This window comes from Eutrigla gurnardus (genome assembly GCF_963514095.1).
Source record: "Eutrigla gurnardus genome assembly, chromosome: 9".
Lineage (NCBI taxonomy): Eukaryota > Metazoa > Chordata > Actinopteri > Perciformes > Triglidae > Eutrigla > Eutrigla gurnardus.
In genome coordinates this window covers 13,214,092-13,230,728 of record NC_139923.1, presented here as the reverse complement: position 1 = coordinate 13,230,728, position 16,637 = coordinate 13,214,092, and the positions used below count along the sequence as shown (strand labels likewise).

Sequence of the window (16,637 nt, the reverse complement as noted above, 5' to 3'; positions counted from 1 at the left end):
CCGGGCTATAGTTTTACTCCCCAGCCTCCCGTTCGCTCGAGGTAACTAAGCAACCGGTACTAACTGCTGGCTAGCTAGCCGTTTCCAGTACGTTACTTTGGCTGAAGACGTAACGTTAATAAACAATACAAACTACTAACTACTACAAATATAAACTACTACATAACATTTTAGTTAGAGAGAGAGAGAGATTTAGGAGAGTGATGATATTACCATTTGGGGGAAATTTACACACACATAATACATAATATATATATATATATATATATATATATATATATATATTATACACATATGTGATCATTTATGTACAGAAATGATTTGGTCATACAGTTTTTGTTATTCATAGTCATTCCAGACATAACACACAAATTCAATGCATCACACATTACAGTATGTGGTTCAGATACAGCTGCCTGTGATTATACACTTGGCCAGTAGGTGGTTTCGTGTGCACATGAAGCTTCGAGAAATGAACCCTTTCTCGAACCAATTGGCTCAAGTGGTTCAGTGCCTCATGAGGCTTTATCTCACCATCACTACAAAAAATATATATATTTATCATCACCGTTCGCCACACACAGACGCAATAACTTCTTACTCAAGTGTGTGTTCTCGTTCTCTGACGTATTCACGCGAGACTTCCCTTGTCCCTTGACACACAGTGTAGCGAACCCGCCCTCTGCTGGTCAGAGTTAGACACTGCATAACTACTAAATAACTACAGTTTTCAAACAATAAATCAACTTTTCCTTATCAGAAAAACACACAGACTTTTTTCACCGCACTCTGAACATGAGCTGTACTAAATGCAAATCATATTAAACCTGTAAATAATAATAATGTAGGTATATCAACTCACTGATGGCCCTGTATGCCACACTTGTACAAAAAATATTTGAAATTGAGGTATCAAATGTAATAATTACACAGAAAACGTGTGATTTTCAATGTTTAATAGCAGAATTTTAAATGTTGCAGTGTGTCAATGTGGAGCGAATTTTGACCAATGCATTATAATGCAGTTACAATGTATAATAGTATCTAAAGTCATCAGGTTGTCTACGTATGCTATTTATCAGAGATGTATAACTATATGGATGTCAAATAATGAAGTAGAATGAATCAAAAGTAAAACATGTTCCTATTACATGTAGAAGAGCAGAGGTATGAAGTAAATATATACCAATACCATTACTTCAATTATATGTTTTTATGTTTAAGTAGTTATTGTAACTTAATCACTTCTTCAAATTGTTTGCAATTATTTTGGAGCAATTCACTTATCGTCACTTTGTGTTCGTGTAGGTTGTGTTGAAGTTAGGACTGCTAAAGAGTACATGTACATCATGTTACTTCTCCATTCGTCAGTAACAGCTTCTTCTCAGGCTACGATACATTTACAAACACATTTTCAAAGAGCTTTTCATCAGTGCTGTGTCACATTTATTGCGGCCTCTGTCTGTTGTGATTACATTAAATGTAATTGGATGAACCCGTGTCACGTGACCGTCCTTCGGCAGGAGTTTCCACGACAGCTGAGTAGCAGCTAAATGCGTTTTTTCACCTGTAACATAGATCATTTTGAACTCCACTGAGTCGAAGTTTCGCAAAATGGGAGACAAGAAGAGCCCCACAAGGTAAAACTGTCGCCGGTATCTTCGACTGTAGACTTTATCGGGCCGTTTGAGAACAGAGCGCTCGGTCAATGGATGGAGCTGTTTTGCTGAAGTGTTCATGGCGGCTGGCTGTCGGTGTAATATGGGGTAACTGCCCGTGTGAACGCTCCCTTTCCTCAATGACTGACTTCTGGGGCAGAAAAGAACTTTGGAGTCGTGTGTTTCCTGTTCCGGAAATCTTTCCCTGACGGGGTTTCTTTGAAAAATTGCGCCCATTGAACATGTGGCGTTATCACAGTGTTGTTTTGTTTTTGTCTGAAGGCCAAAGCGGCAATCGAAGCCCTCCGCCGACGATGGGTACTGGGACTGTAGCGTCTGCACGTTCAGGAACACCGCTGAGGCGTTCAAGTGCATGATGTGTGATGTCAGGAAGGGGACGTCAACACGGTAAGAGTAACTGTAGCTGATTTTTTTTCTTTAACGATCGAAACATTGCAGAACTATTTAAATATTTAAAAACACACAGCTGTAGGTTTAATAGGTTCACCCATCTGTTACAACAGCCCAGCAATTAATCTCCTTGAAGGTTTTAACGTTCAGATGTTTTTAAATGATTGTTGATTTTTAACTTCATGGATATCTTTGTGTGGATGTATGTCAGGTTCATAGCTACAGTACGACTGAGGTTATGTCCTCAGAATTGCTTTCTTGGGATTTATCAAATTTGATAACTTTAACTGTGTTTATTTTGGGTGTCTTATCATAATTGACGGTTGTCACAGGGACTTTTAGATTTAGTATTTCACCCCGTTTGTTGTGCAGTTCATTTGTTTGGTGTCCCACTTATATCACTGACAGTAGATGAGATTAGAAACACAGCTCAGTTTAACACAATACAAAATACAGCATGACAATCCACAGCCTCCAAAATGACCATAGAGGTCAGTCCGCACCTCTCTAATAAACAAAACCTAACACAAAAACATTCATATATATATTCATATTCATATATATATATATATATATATATATATATATATACACACACACGCACACACATACACTTTTAAATTGACAGACATCATATGTGTAATTCATGCCACAAGTCTTGCCAGATAAAAAACAAATATTGGTTTCATGTCATTGACTGCCTTACCATGGTGGTAATTTTTTTCAGCCAACCAGGAAGAAAGCATCATAGTTGTAAGGTGAAGGTTAAGATACTTACACTTTTTGTTCAGCAAGAGAATCTTCACAAATCGTCACCCCATTTTATGATTTTTGAAGCTGAAGTAAACAAACTATACCAGTCGCATGAGTCGTAGAATACACATCTCATTAAGCCGATGGTTAGAAACTACCTTTTAAAAGACATGTATGAGCTTGTATTTCAGGAAAGGAGTATTTACCGACAAAAGGTTAACCACTGGCCTTATTTCAGGCATCTAACCAAAAGCCCATTCAAAGTAGCCCACTGACTTTGACTCATTCCTGCAACTACTTTAGGGCTGTGAAGTTACATGTTGGGCTTGCCATAATGATTGTCACATGACATGCATGCATTATAAAAAAAAAAACAATAAAATGAAGTTTAATTTGTTTGTGTCAATTTCTTAAACCAATCAGACCTGTCAATAATAATAACTGTTTTGTTTGTTTCTCTTTCAGAAAACCACGGCCTGTTTCCCAGCTGGTTGCACAGCAAGCAAATCAGCAGTTTGCACCACCCACACTCCCCAAAAAGGAGAAAAAAGAAAAATCAGAGAAAGACAAGAGTGATAAAGAACCAACACTGAAAAAGAAAAACCATAAAAAGATGAGGTATTCAATCGTGTTTTCAAAGGAATTGGCAGAATAGCTCACCATACTCAGTGGTCTTTGAGCTTGTTGCTGGAATATTTCGTGTTCTCCAAATAGTTTTCAAATATTTGTTTCTGTTTGTTTGTCTCCCCACCAGGCCCAGGTTAAAAAACATAGACAGGAGCAGTGCCCAGCATCTAGAGGTCACAGTTGGAGATTTGACTGTAATAATCACAGACTTTAAGGAGAAAGCCAAACCCACGTCCACTTCAACAAGTGCCGCCTCAGCAGACCAACACAGCCAAAGTGGCTCGAGCTCTGATAACACTGAACGAGGAGTCTCCAGATGCTCTTCGCCCCACGTGGAAGGCTCGCCCGTGAATGGAGAGACTCACTAACTTTTACACTCTTGGTCAGCACAACCCGTTCTTCTGCACTCTCAACAGCCTCAACCAGAGATTAAACTTCATCTTGCATTAATAATACTATAAACTGCCAATATGATAGCACTCACTTCCTTTGGGGCTGGATTTTTCACTGCCTTCCCGTGATGATAAAGAATTCAGGAGTCAGGACTTATGCTGTATGCTCAACTCAAAGAACTTTTGCAGCAAACTCTTATCCGAACTGAAAAAAGGAACCGTAGCATTAAATCCTGTGTGGAACTGTACCACACGTGTTTAAACACCTCAGTGTTAACGTCAGCATCACAATGCGTTGGTCATCGCTGCACAGAATATACAATGCACTATGAAAGAAAATGAAGAAGTCATCTCAGAATTGTAGTTCATCCTTGAATTTTGTTATCATTATTTGCACTTAATGACATCCTATGTTCCTGATAACATGTTGTTTTGTTTTTTTAGGATAATTTCCACTTTTGTCATTTTCAGTAAATCATAACACTTGGTTACTGGCCTTATCCAGCTCTCATTTTATGCCATTGGATGCATTTTTTTTTTCATTCTTTTTTTTTTACTGTCTAACATTTGAGTAAAAATATTGAATAATTATTCTAATTATGCTTCTCATTCACTTGGTAGAGTTAAGCATGATTTAATCTATAGAATGGTTTATATTGTAAAATATTGTTAAATAAAATAAGTTGTAGATACTTGGCATATGTTTCTATTTTAAATGTTTCATTATAAACAGGAAGTGTTTGTAAGACGTGGATTTCTTTGAAAAATTACTTTATGCCATGATTTGCTTCAGCATCTCCACAGTCAATGAATTGTGTTTTTGAATTTGTTAACATTGTTTCACTTTGTGACCTACTTAATCGTACTCTATGTGGGCCTTATTGTTACCTTCTGCCATATCCCTTACACTTGTTGTAGTTGTGTTTTTACCTTTAATCCCTTACAGTACAACAATGAGTATTTCCACCTCTTAAATACTTCTACCTCACAGCATTTCAGAGAGAGATATTGTACTTTCTTTTCCTTGCATATTAAGATTTTACAAACAAAATGTGTGATCACTTATTAAATACGCCTTGTATAGATTAAACAGCCCTACAGCTACATCATTACACTGCTGTTTACATATCAGTAATTGCACTTTAGTGATACTTTTACTTGTGATGCTTTAAGTATAGCTGGCTGATACTCATTTTCCCAGCAAGGATCTGGTTGCTGTAACGTTATTCAGTGTTCACGTATAGCTGACTATACCACATGCCAAGAAGGTGGGATTTGGGTTACGAGTCACTTTCTCAATCATTTACCTTAATGTTTGACCCGTGTTCTTATCCTGTATGACATTACAACTATTATTAACTTTTATGTACACCGACCTTAGGGTCGTTGGTAGATACCTGGCTGTCTACACTGTAACATTACTGACAGATAGTTGATAAACGAAACACACGTGTAACAGCTGTGGGTGGGGCGGAAACTGTAAACACCGACTGTGATCTTCGGTTTAGCTTCTGACTTGATTTATGAGCTGGATTAGTTAGCTAGCTTGCGACGTTAGCACGTCAGATGGTAGCTAAAATCAAGAAAAATGTTCCGTTAGCGCATAAAACTCGAAACGCAAAATGCGATGCTATCTTCAGGTATTTTTCCTGTGCACGGTCTTCACCTTCTTTTCACTGTTGTATGTGTTCAATCAACTAGCCTCTACCTTGGAGGACAGAGACGACTGGAGTCTGAAAGAATGGGGGATGCCCGGCAGGCACGGTCATGACACCGGACACCTTCTCAGGAAAAGGCCAGGACTGGCAGGCCTTCGGGACCGCGAAGAGGGGCTTGACAGGTAGCTTGGCTAGCTAGCTAATCTATATTCATTACTGAGTACATTAATGACTTTAGCTAGCGGTTAGCTTTACCTTCATGTGTACTGTAGGTGCTGTAAAGCATGTAATAGCATGACTGTTAGGTTGGACCAAAATAATACATAATGTTGCCATTGAAACGTTAAATCATAAAACCTGTTAAACGTTAGTTACCTGGGCTTATAATTTAATTTTAGCTGTTTAAATTGAAAATGTAGTCATACACTTTTAATTACACTGTTTTACATCCAGGGTCTATAACGTTGTTTTAAACATGTCGAATGCTATCTTGTATACATCCATCCCCTAACTGTTAACAAGCTAGATCATTGATTAACCACTAAGCTTGCTGCTTGCTAACTAACCCTGTACCTCATTAGCATTTGGGATTGCCACCTGTTTAACAACTAACGTTAACCATCGGGAGATTTTCAGGGAAGATCGAATCCCAAAACATGTCTGATGTCGAAGAGATTAATTTAACGTTGAGGATCCAAAAGATCATGTTTTTATTCTGTCAGGTGTAATTCACTGTCAGTCTCTTACTGGAACCCATATTGGAGACTGCCTGCTGATGTTTGTGGAGTGAACTGCTTATTGGAATCACCTCTTAGGTATGACTAATTTTGTACATCTCTACAAATAGACACCGATGTTCTTTATAATCTGTAGACTTTAACCTACAACGTTTACCTTCTTGCTATGTCCACAGTTCAAAGTAAATCCTTGGTCTGTTGTTGCACTCACCTTGTACCTTGAAACCACTCTTGAGCTTGAAATCATAAATCCAAGCAGTTCTCAGAAACCAAACATGCTGACAACCAAAACCCTGAGTTGTTTGAGTAAAGCCTTATCATGATCACAAGTAACTAAGGTCTGAAAAATGTATTTTACTTATCATAGATTGACATTCAAATACGCACACACCACCACCAAACGTGCTAGTCTTGCTACAGTTTCACCTATGCTTACATCATCAGTCAAATGTGGCTGGATAACTAGAGCCTTGTACAAAATGACCACAATTGTGTCAATTATAATTGTGTATGTATGTAGGCCTGACACACTATCACATGTGTACAGAGATATGATTGAGTGGTCTTTGAAATGTGTAACAAGTTACATTCTTGATTTCTAAACTGGAAAGTAGTGGGAGCTCTTGGAGTCAGCACAAAGCACAAGATATACCGTAGTCCTGTTGTACCTTTTAATTAAACCAATGACAGTTCTAACCCTGCAGGGCTAAGCAGCAGTCAGCTGACCCTGCTGATATCTTCATTGCTTTATTCTCTCGTAATAACGTCAGTGTCAATGCTGTTGTATGAATAAAAGCTGATTACTGATTCATGTTACTTTGTCTTGGCTCTTAGAGAGAGGTCAAGCTTTGCGGTCAAGAAACAAAGTGATGCGAGAAGTCACCTGGCTGTGGTGGCCTGTGGCCCCCGGCTGGAGGAGACTCTCATCATGTTGAAGTCTGCTGTTCTCCTCAGCAAAAAGCCTCTGCACTTTTACATCTTTACTGAGGATGATCTGCACAATCGCTTCAGAAATGCTGTAAGTACAACACCACCAGTACACACATACTTATGTATGTCTGTGTATTAGTTTGTTGGTTTTATATAGTTTTTAGTAATAGGCCAGTTATGACTACTAGTTATGACTAAATCTGTGTCACAATGACTTGTGTCAATGTCAACTGGCATATACAGAATAACATTAAGAAGGTTTAGTTGTAATCATTATGCAAATTGTGCACGGATGAATGTTTTTATAGTAAAGCCTCTTTTTACACAGTTGTCGTCATTTTTTGGACCAAAGGCGGAGATGCATAAATTTTGAAAGAACAACTTGAGTGAAAATCTGCATGTGGATATTGTTGAGGTATAATTTGTCTTTGTACTTTCTTTTCTTATAGCTGCACTCCTGGCCCAGGATAGTTCAGACCAAGTTTAACTTCACGATCTACCCCATATCTTTTCCCAAGGAGAATGCGAATGAGTGGAAGAAGCTCTTCAAACCTTGTGCCTCTCAGAGGCTCTTCCTGCCAGTAGGTCTAGATTCATCCTTCATGTGCTTGTCTTGAAACAATTGCTCATTTGCAAAAAAAAAAAAAAATTTGCTCATGAGTGTTTTTGTGGTCTGTGTTCCAGCTGATTCTGAAGGAGGTGGATTCTTTGCTCTATGTGGACACAGATATCATTTTTCTACAGCCAGTAGAGGACATCTGGGCCCTTCTTTCTCAGTTTAATTCAAGCCACATAGCTGCCATGGCTCCAGAGCACGAGGAGCCACGCATCGGCTGGTATAACCGCTTTGCCCGCCACCCTTACTATGGCAAGACGGGCATCAACTCAGGGGTCATGCTCATGAACATGACGCGACTCAGGGAGAAATCTTTTAAGGTAATTTGCAGGTATACATTTTTTTGTTTCTTGTGTTTTTTTGGTGTTTTTTTTTGCAGCATGCTAACTAGGGATGGCACAATACCACTGGATAATTTTTTTCAAACATAGAATTGAACTTTTGGCAGCACTTTTGATTGACACTCTTAACAGGTGACATCGGCTGCTCACGTGACACATTTCTTTCGATGTCGCTCAAAGTTTTACATGTTTAGGTGATACATCGGATCGGATTTATTTGAAAAAAAAATGTTTTTGATATCCGATATCATTTTAGCCAGTATCGGACCGATTCTGATACCGGGTATCGGTATTGGATCGGTTTTTAACGTTATTACCATAGGTAAGACCCCAAAAAACAGAAAACTTGCTCTGGTAAATTATGTTATTATTTACACATCACATCCTTTATTTTTATATTTCATTCATCTGAAAAAGTTTGTGATTTTTATATTTCATTCATCTGAAAAAGTTTGTGAAATCTTATTCTATCAATCCAAAGAGCCGATTCAAAAAAGGTTTAAGTAATGTTTCATTAAGTGTCCTGATTCTTGAATTAGAACATTTAAGATGAACAGTTCACTTATTATTTTAGGGCATAAACATTGTATCCGTAAATCACTGCACCATCATTCTCATCACCCTGTGTCGTGTGTCGGCTCATACAGATGCTCTCCACATTGTTTTCATGTTCATACTGATTGTTAGGCGCAGTGCAAAAACATTGGTGTCAAAATTGGATATAGAGAGGGTAAAAAATACTTACTGTCGAGAACTGCTGGTTCGCCAGAAGAAGTCACGGTATGCCAAAGAGTAAAATGTAAATGCCAGTCTTGTATATGGGTGAATACTGGCCCACTGATCGTGATGGCCGTTGTGACATAAAAATGCAGACTGTGGACAAGTGTTCCCCCATGAAGGGATGGCTAAGCAGGTGTGAACATGTTAGTTGTATTGTGTCAAAGTTCACAGGAATATTTTTGTGAAAAGGCTCAGTGTTGATACAAACACAACAACACATTTAATTTGGGATGAAATATCTATGTATGTGTGAACTTCAGATACTGAAAATGAGTTGAGACTATTAAAGGAGGCTTCAGCGGTAGCTGTACCACCACGATTGACCAGTTGAGGTCACTCTTGTAATACCTTTCTAAACCATCACAATGAGCACCTTCAAGTGAAATACAAAACCATTTCTTGAAGTTGATGTGACGTGTGGACAAAGAGACTGATTTTGCAGATTGCAGGTTTATGATTTCCTGATGCAGAGTGATATTAATGGTCTCTTGATGTATTTTTTTCTAGAATGACATGACAACCATTACACTGAAGTGGGAGGAAATTCTTATGCCCCTTCTGCAGAAGTATAAACTCAATATCACCTGGGGTGACCAGGACCTTCTCAATATCATATTTCACCATAACCCAGGTTTGTGCGATCACACAGAGCAGTATTTTTAGTCATGAATGTTGCATTAGTTCAGGACACAAACAAGGCTTCACTTACAGGGTTTCCACTGGCCCTTTTTAAAAGTAAAACATGTAATTGTGTTAAAGGTCTAAAACTGGAGAGTGCAAATTCAACTAGAGTGGGGCTCCTGCAATTTCACATGATTATAGTTCAACACAATATTGGTTGGCCACCATTTATGGTCCTCACCTATCCACGTTAATAGAATGATGTTCAATTATGAAACGCCTGTTGCAATTTTGTGCTACATTTAGTCTCTTTTCTTTTTCTCTTGCATTCTCTCTGTTTCACCGCATTGTTGTATATTTAGCACATTAAAAAAAAAAGTAAAAACATGCATGTAATTGTGGTAAGCCTATATAAATATGATGTATAGTGCTGTTTTCTGTTCATTGTTTCAACATGTCAAATTCATGTATATCAAGTAACTCTAGGATTGATTTTCCTTAATACGCCTGTCAGTGTGACTGCAAATACAAATGGGTATCAAATTTAATTCTAAGTGGTCTTAAAAAGAATATTAAAAGTCATAAATGAAACTAGTTGAAACTTGCAGAAACCCTGACAAAAGAAGGGTTTGTTATTGAATAAACTCTGTTATTAACAATCTTAATGAACCCAATTGTGTATCTTGCTGTGTTACAGAAAGCCTCTATGTGTTCCCCTGCCAGTGGAACTACCGTCCAGACCATTGTATCTATGGCAGCAACTGTCAACAGGCTGATCTAGAAGGTGTCTTCATTCTCCATGGTAACAGGGGAGTTTACCATGATGACAAGCAGCCTGCATTTCGAGCTGTCTATGAGGCCATCCAAAAGGTAGAGATCAAACTAGAAATGTTTCCTTGAGCCTCCTACAGCCAAATAAAAAAAACTCAAGGCTTCTTATTTGTTAACAATCACCAACGTTGTTTATTTAAGTGAGGAACAGCCATTTTTATGCACTTTCATTCTGGTGCCTCCATTTCTTCCCAGGGCAATTTTCTAGGTAGACCAGACTATTTGGAGAGGCATTTTCGTGTCATTAAATTATCAATAGGCACTGCAGGCCATTGCATTTCTCTCATAGATGCTTCCATCCACCAGTGCTTAATCAATAGCCTGTTTTCCTCATCCTGTCTTTGCTCTCCCAAACCAGGCACGTCAGCCTCACCCTGCTTTGACCACTGCTACTCAAATGGTTGCTTTAGATTTGGTCAACTAAAGGGCTAAAGGAAGAAGTGAAAAGCATGTCAGCCAGTGACTGTTTGACTGTGTTGCTCAGTGACTTACTCTTAAAAGTTTTTGGACAACAAAGGAGGTCTATGGCACACAGGGATAAACGCTTTGAGATTTGGGACACAGCCAATGATTGTTAGTAGGAGCAATTGTTATTTTTGGTCTTTTCATTGGATTTGTTGACATGAATCACCACCCTCATCTTTTAATATCCTTCACTTGGGTTTGTACATAAGCCTGATTTCACTCGGAACAGGTGGCGATGTCTGGCTGCCTGTTTACGCCTTCTGCAAACTCTAAACATTATCCAAATGCTAGCATTCCTAAGTTAATTTGAGGCCCTATAAAGCCAGTGCATTGCTGAAAATGAAGACAGAACTAGGACTTAATAAGTATGACGTCTGTCAAATTCACCATGCATTATTTATGACTCTCAGTTTTCATAGTTTAAAAGTCCACTGCACATCCGTCACTGATGGCCGAGCAAGTCAGCCGTGTGCGCTCTGCTGGGCTGGCGGCTCGCCTTCGATCTGCTCTTGTTGATTTCAGCACCCCGGTCAACATGCAGGCAGCAATCGCCAGAGTAAGGGAAGCCTCATTAGCTGGTCTCCATCCATTACCGCCACAGGGCCCAGCCTGGCCACTATCAGTGCGAGCAATGTTCTCAGCCATTAAGTAAACGAGCAGGCTTCATTATGGGGCACTCGGCCTTCGCGCTTCCATCAGTCTCTCCGACAGCACAAGCATGCATGCAGCATCCAAGACAGCTCAGACCAGACTCCACCTGATTTTAGAAGGCCGAGGAGTGCTGTGGTCTGTCATTAGTAATCATAATTCGTGTCCTGTGAAGAGATATATAGCCCATAAGACACAGGGCATTGTAGTACAATTAACTTATTAGAAAAGAGCCTGGTGCAACTGAAGAGCATACCATCCTTTGTTGTTATATGCTATATTTTGTTGAAGCTTTTATCAGTGATTCCTGTTCCTCCAGCTCCTTAGGCCCCCTCCCACTTTGTTCCCACTCGGTCCTTTGAGGACGGCAGCCTAAAGCCCAGAGCAGGCAATTCTAGTGGAAGCTCTCATTTCCACCCCACCAAGAGCTCCTTAGTCAGCCGGCTCTCCCAGCCAGCAGAGGAGCTTGCAATAAAGGGCGCTACCATTACGCAGCCAAGCCCACAGAAGAGTTGTAAACATTTTTAGTGCTGAGGTTAGTTTGAGACATCATGATGGCTGTGTGGACAATGCACCAGCAGCATCCACATAAAAATCGATAGGAGGCTGTTAATGGTGCTTTATTGCCTGTTGCAGTATATGAAAGATAATAAAGAAAGTGTGCTTTGAGTTACCTAATGCTTGGCCAAACCAGAGTCAAATGAGATGCTGTAAAATGGTGAATTCCTCTTATTTGCTAGAGCAGTAAAAGAGCGGTGTACCTTAACATAAAAAGAAAAACCTGCATCCCTATTTACATACGGTACGTGACAAAAGCCATGGCTGCTTATATTAACTGGCTGAAGGGGCGGAAGTTTTATCTTTCCTGTTCACTTGGATCGTTTAATAATGAAGCATATTTGGAATGCTGCAGCTGTAGCTTTCACCTATGCTGTTACGCCTTACTGAGCCCATTCCTGTATACTATTAGCAGCAGGAACAGATATTCATCATTCAAACACACACTGAATTGACATTTATGAATCAAATGCAGAATGTTATTGTCTTGAAGTGACAGTGATAAATGTGGCACTTAAGTCTTGTGATTTTGAATGCAGTTCTTATTGTCCTATCATGGCAGTCACAGCAGGCAACAGGGGTAAAATAAGTCTTGAGGTGAGTTTTGAATCTTTCTTGACTAACGTCAGGAACAGGAGAAGAGCGTAACCATTGATGTCCAAAGCTGTAATAAAATCAGATCTTTCTTCTGGAAATATAATTCCTGCACTCTTTCTCTTCATCACAGCACCCATTTGGTGAGAACATGGAGATCTCACTGCTTCAGCCGCTGGAAGCATCGCTGAAGACCACCACAAACACCTACTGTGGAAGAGCCAGTCACCTGTTCACGAAGAAGTTAAAACAGAGCATCATGTCGGTTCAACAAGATGTCACAAAGGGAAGATGATGAGGACTGCACTGGCTAGTGTGTAATTTCTCTCTGAGAGGAGAGACTCGGATGTAAGACCTCCCTGTGGAAGCCTCACAAGTCGGTCTCCAAACACTTCATTCAACTAGAGTCTGAAGACAACCTCCCGGGTTTTTTTTTTGTGGTTGTGGGGGGGTTAAACCTGCATAGCAGAACCAATCCAAAGTCTTTAGGGTGACTTTCCATATTGGGGGCAGTGAAATGTGGAAGTCTTGTTTGTATATCCTGGATCTTCGCAGAAACAAACGCACAGGACTGTTTAGATAGATAGATGATTCATTGGAGGCCGTTTTTGCCACTGTTCTAGCAACAACTTTACATTGAGAAATTCTGACTTTGGCGGGCAGAGATCTCCAATCGTCTGGTATTATAAGACTCCTGTAAAGAAAATTAGCTGGATGACTGGAAGAAGACTCAGGAAACGGAGAACGGTAATCTGTGTAACAGGTTAAATTGTTTTATTCTTGAAGGTTGAGAAGGTGATTCTATTCAGAAACACTTTCTGTCATATTACTTGAAATCCTCTGACATACATTTTTTTTTTAAATGTAATCTGTGGCCATGGCAGGACTGTAAAAACCCTGTCCAATCCAAAAAGTCGGGCCGGAGGAAAATAACTGGACGGCTTGCCTGTCCGATTATTTTACTTACTTCCTGATTGTGCGCACTCCGCTGATTTCGAGCGCTCTTTGCGGCTTTGGACAGAGGTCTGAAACGAAGGGGACGGGACTTCTTTTTTTTTAAGTCTACTTACCTATAAGTAGACTTTACCTACACTGCCTTTAAGTGAAGCTGATGTCGGTACATAACTATCCAGTGAACACCATCAAGTCACAAATACCTTCTCACCATGTTGGAAAATGCACTTACACTTTAATCACTTTGTACAATTGTCTGAGGTCTTTGTGGGGGAAAGAAAGACAACTGGGTACTTAAATATGTATTCTTATCAAGAATATGTTATTCGAGCTGTTTAATATAATTTTGACAGGTTTACAGGTTTTGTATTTATGTTTGCATCCCTAGTAGTATATCATGGGAAAGTGTTGGCATCATGGTTAGGTACATTTCTTCCTTTTTGCATTGAACAAAACATTTAGAAGTTTTATTTATTATTGTTGGACATCTGTGACTTTAACATGAGGCTATCATTTCAAATACTCCCATATTGATGTTTGTCAAAGGATTGTTTACTGTACATTGTGTTAGCGTTAGTGATTTCAGTAACTTTACCAATACATGCTATGCATGTTTTCCTATCACATAACAATGTCATAAAGAGCCGTTTGTTTTCAATCAAGCCACGTAATATCTGCAAAAATGTGCACTTTTAGGTTGGGAAATTTCGGATTGTAGTAATACAGTATCATACCTGTGATTTTAATGTTTTACTGAAAAACCAGCATATACATTCAAGTGTATATCAAATGAATGGGAAATAAATATTTGTATCCACTCGACCGTTTTGATCTGTGTATCTCCATGCTGAGGAGGGCTTTCCAAACATCCCCAAATCCCCATCAATGCTTTCCAGCGCCTCCTGAGGAACCCAGAGATGTTCCCAGGCCAGACGGGATATATAATCCTTCCAGTATCATCTGGGTGCACCCGGGGGCCTCTTACCAGTTAGACGTGCCAGGAAAACCTCTAAAGGGAGGCTTCCAAGAGGCATCCTGATCAAATGCCCAAATCACATCATCTGGCCCCTTTCAACGCAAATGAGCAATGGCTGTACTCCAAGATTTATGGATGTGTGAGCTCCCCGCCCTATCTCTAAGGCATCCACCCTAAGAAGGAAGCTCATTTTGGATGCTTGTATCCATGATCTCATTCATTTGGTCACTACACAAAGCTCATGCCCAAAGGTGAGGGTTGGAATGAATATGGATGTAAGAATCCTTAAGTATTGCAATAGTAGAGTTTTTGTAAAAAGCCAAATTAATTCTGGTGTAATTAAGTTATTTGATTGAAATTAATTCAGGTTCAATTTGCCAAGCTCTGTTCTCTTTTGCATTTACATTTTTTTGTATTCTTCAATCTTTTGCCCCAACCACCATGACCACTTTGCATAAACTGTACTTGTTGCCAACTCTTTCCAAAGACCAAGCATCAGCCATGTCCTAGAAGGCAGCATCATGCTAAAAAGAACCCATTATGTGCAAGTGTGAACACGTCAGGAAGTATTGTTGGTTGGCCCAGAAGGAGCTGTGTGTCATGTGTCTTGGTCAATGGCCTTTGGCTCTTCATTTCACAGTCAGATTGACAGACGTGCCTGGAATAGGCATTCGATCTGCATGGTGAATTTAAAATGGCCTCTGTTCTAAGATGCTGTTGTATACATTTTTCTGTGTCAAGAAAAGTGTGCAGTGTGTGTGGAAAACATTTCCATGGAAATTCCCCATCACGAGTATTACAAATTACATCTGAAGCTTGATTTAAAATGTGAAGCCAGTAGAAACCCAGGAGTAATACTAAAAGATTTGCATATTGGCAATTCAAGTAAGGCTATAAGAAAGTCTATTAAGCTGGCTCATATTTTCATCAAAAACTTCCGCGATAGAAGCTTGTGGTACAACTTTTTCCTACTGTCTTTAAGGGGTTGAGACTCCTGTGAAGTGATTATACATTTGCAGAGAAATGCTCAATGATATTATTGAACACCTTCAAGTACAGCCTTTAGTAAGATGGATGTTTTCAACTTCAATTTGCAAAGCATATCCAGTTTTTTTTTGGGTGGAAGGCTAATGCTGCACTGCCTGGTTTCACTCCCCCCTGAGCATAATGGTGATTGAGATCTCTCTCGGTCCAACAGGAACTGCCAATGGATTATTCATGTTATTGCTTGCACCACTTGGCCTCCGTAATGTTCAATAGCGATTTAAAGCCCGGGCATAAATTAAAACACTCTGAAGCAAATGGCCCAGCACAGAGTAAAAAGGGTCACAAAGTAAGGATTATGCAATATTATGCAGTGCAATTCATCAACATCCTCTTGACATGAGGGGAGTGTGGAGATTACATCAGTAGATATGTGCAGAGGACATTTCGAGTTTTAAGATGTTTTTCAGATCGTAGAGTGCATTACATCTCCTGATGGAAAGAGGATGTGCACTCACAAAAATGCAGATGCAGATACCATTTCCCATTCATAATCTGGAATGTAGTTGGTAAACGGTGAGTTGAAATTCATAACAAAGCTCTGATAAGCCTAGGTAGCTCTGGATTCTCAAATTCCTCAATACAAGAGACGCCTTTGTTTTCACTTTATCACTTGATACCTCATTCAAAAAATATTGATTATAGCAACTTTAACAGTTCCGCTTCTTAGGCTGGTTGTGTGACCCTTCAAACAAAATAGAGAGCAATATGTAATATATTTGGTGTTTATGATTAATGTATAGAACATTCCTTAACTGGCTGTTTGAAAGTAACTGATATTTGCATAACAAAATCACCAATACAAATGTAAAAGGAATGAATGAATCTAAAACACAATGATCTGTGTATGGTTTCCCTTTTATGGAAAAACGAAACTGATTTCCAGCAACCAGACTGATGTAAGTCTAATATTCACTCCCCTTTTAGCTCTGGTTTGGTCTCCACCAACTGAGAAAGATGTCAGGGAGGATAGAATGGGTTTATCAGAGCCATATTACTGGAGACAGCTGCCTACTTGAATTGACAGCAGTGGCTCAAAAGCA

The 16,637-nt window shown here is 39.4% G+C and overlaps 2 protein-coding genes across 2 annotated transcripts; both read left to right on the top strand.

Annotated features, from left to right (window-relative positions):
* Nucleotides 1-1,494: 1,494 nt before the first annotated feature.
* Nucleotides 1,495-4,534, top strand: LOC311018612 (YY1-associated factor 2-like). The gene is made up of 4 exons (XM_084017644.1): nucleotides 1,495-1,640; nucleotides 1,941-2,066; nucleotides 3,288-3,440; nucleotides 3,577-4,534. Exons 1-4 carry the CDS (start codon nucleotides 1,615-1,617, stop codon nucleotides 3,815-3,817), a joined length of 546 nt encoding a protein of 181 aa, XP_083873770.1. The 5' UTR covers nucleotides 1,495-1,614; the 3' UTR covers nucleotides 3,818-4,534.
* Nucleotides 4,535-5,370: 836 nt separating this feature from the next.
* On the top strand, nucleotides 5,371-14,394 carry gxylt1a (glucoside xylosyltransferase 1a). The gene is made up of 8 exons (XM_084018306.1): nucleotides 5,371-5,681; nucleotides 6,222-6,314; nucleotides 7,071-7,254; nucleotides 7,616-7,747; nucleotides 7,851-8,102; nucleotides 9,411-9,534; nucleotides 10,222-10,394; nucleotides 12,754-14,394. The coding sequence occupies exons 1-8, from the start codon at nucleotides 5,464-5,466 to the stop codon at nucleotides 12,913-12,915; spliced, it is 1,338 nt and encodes a 445-aa protein (XP_083874432.1). The 5' UTR covers nucleotides 5,371-5,463; the 3' UTR covers nucleotides 12,916-14,394.
* Nucleotides 14,395-16,637: the final 2,243 nt, after the last annotated feature.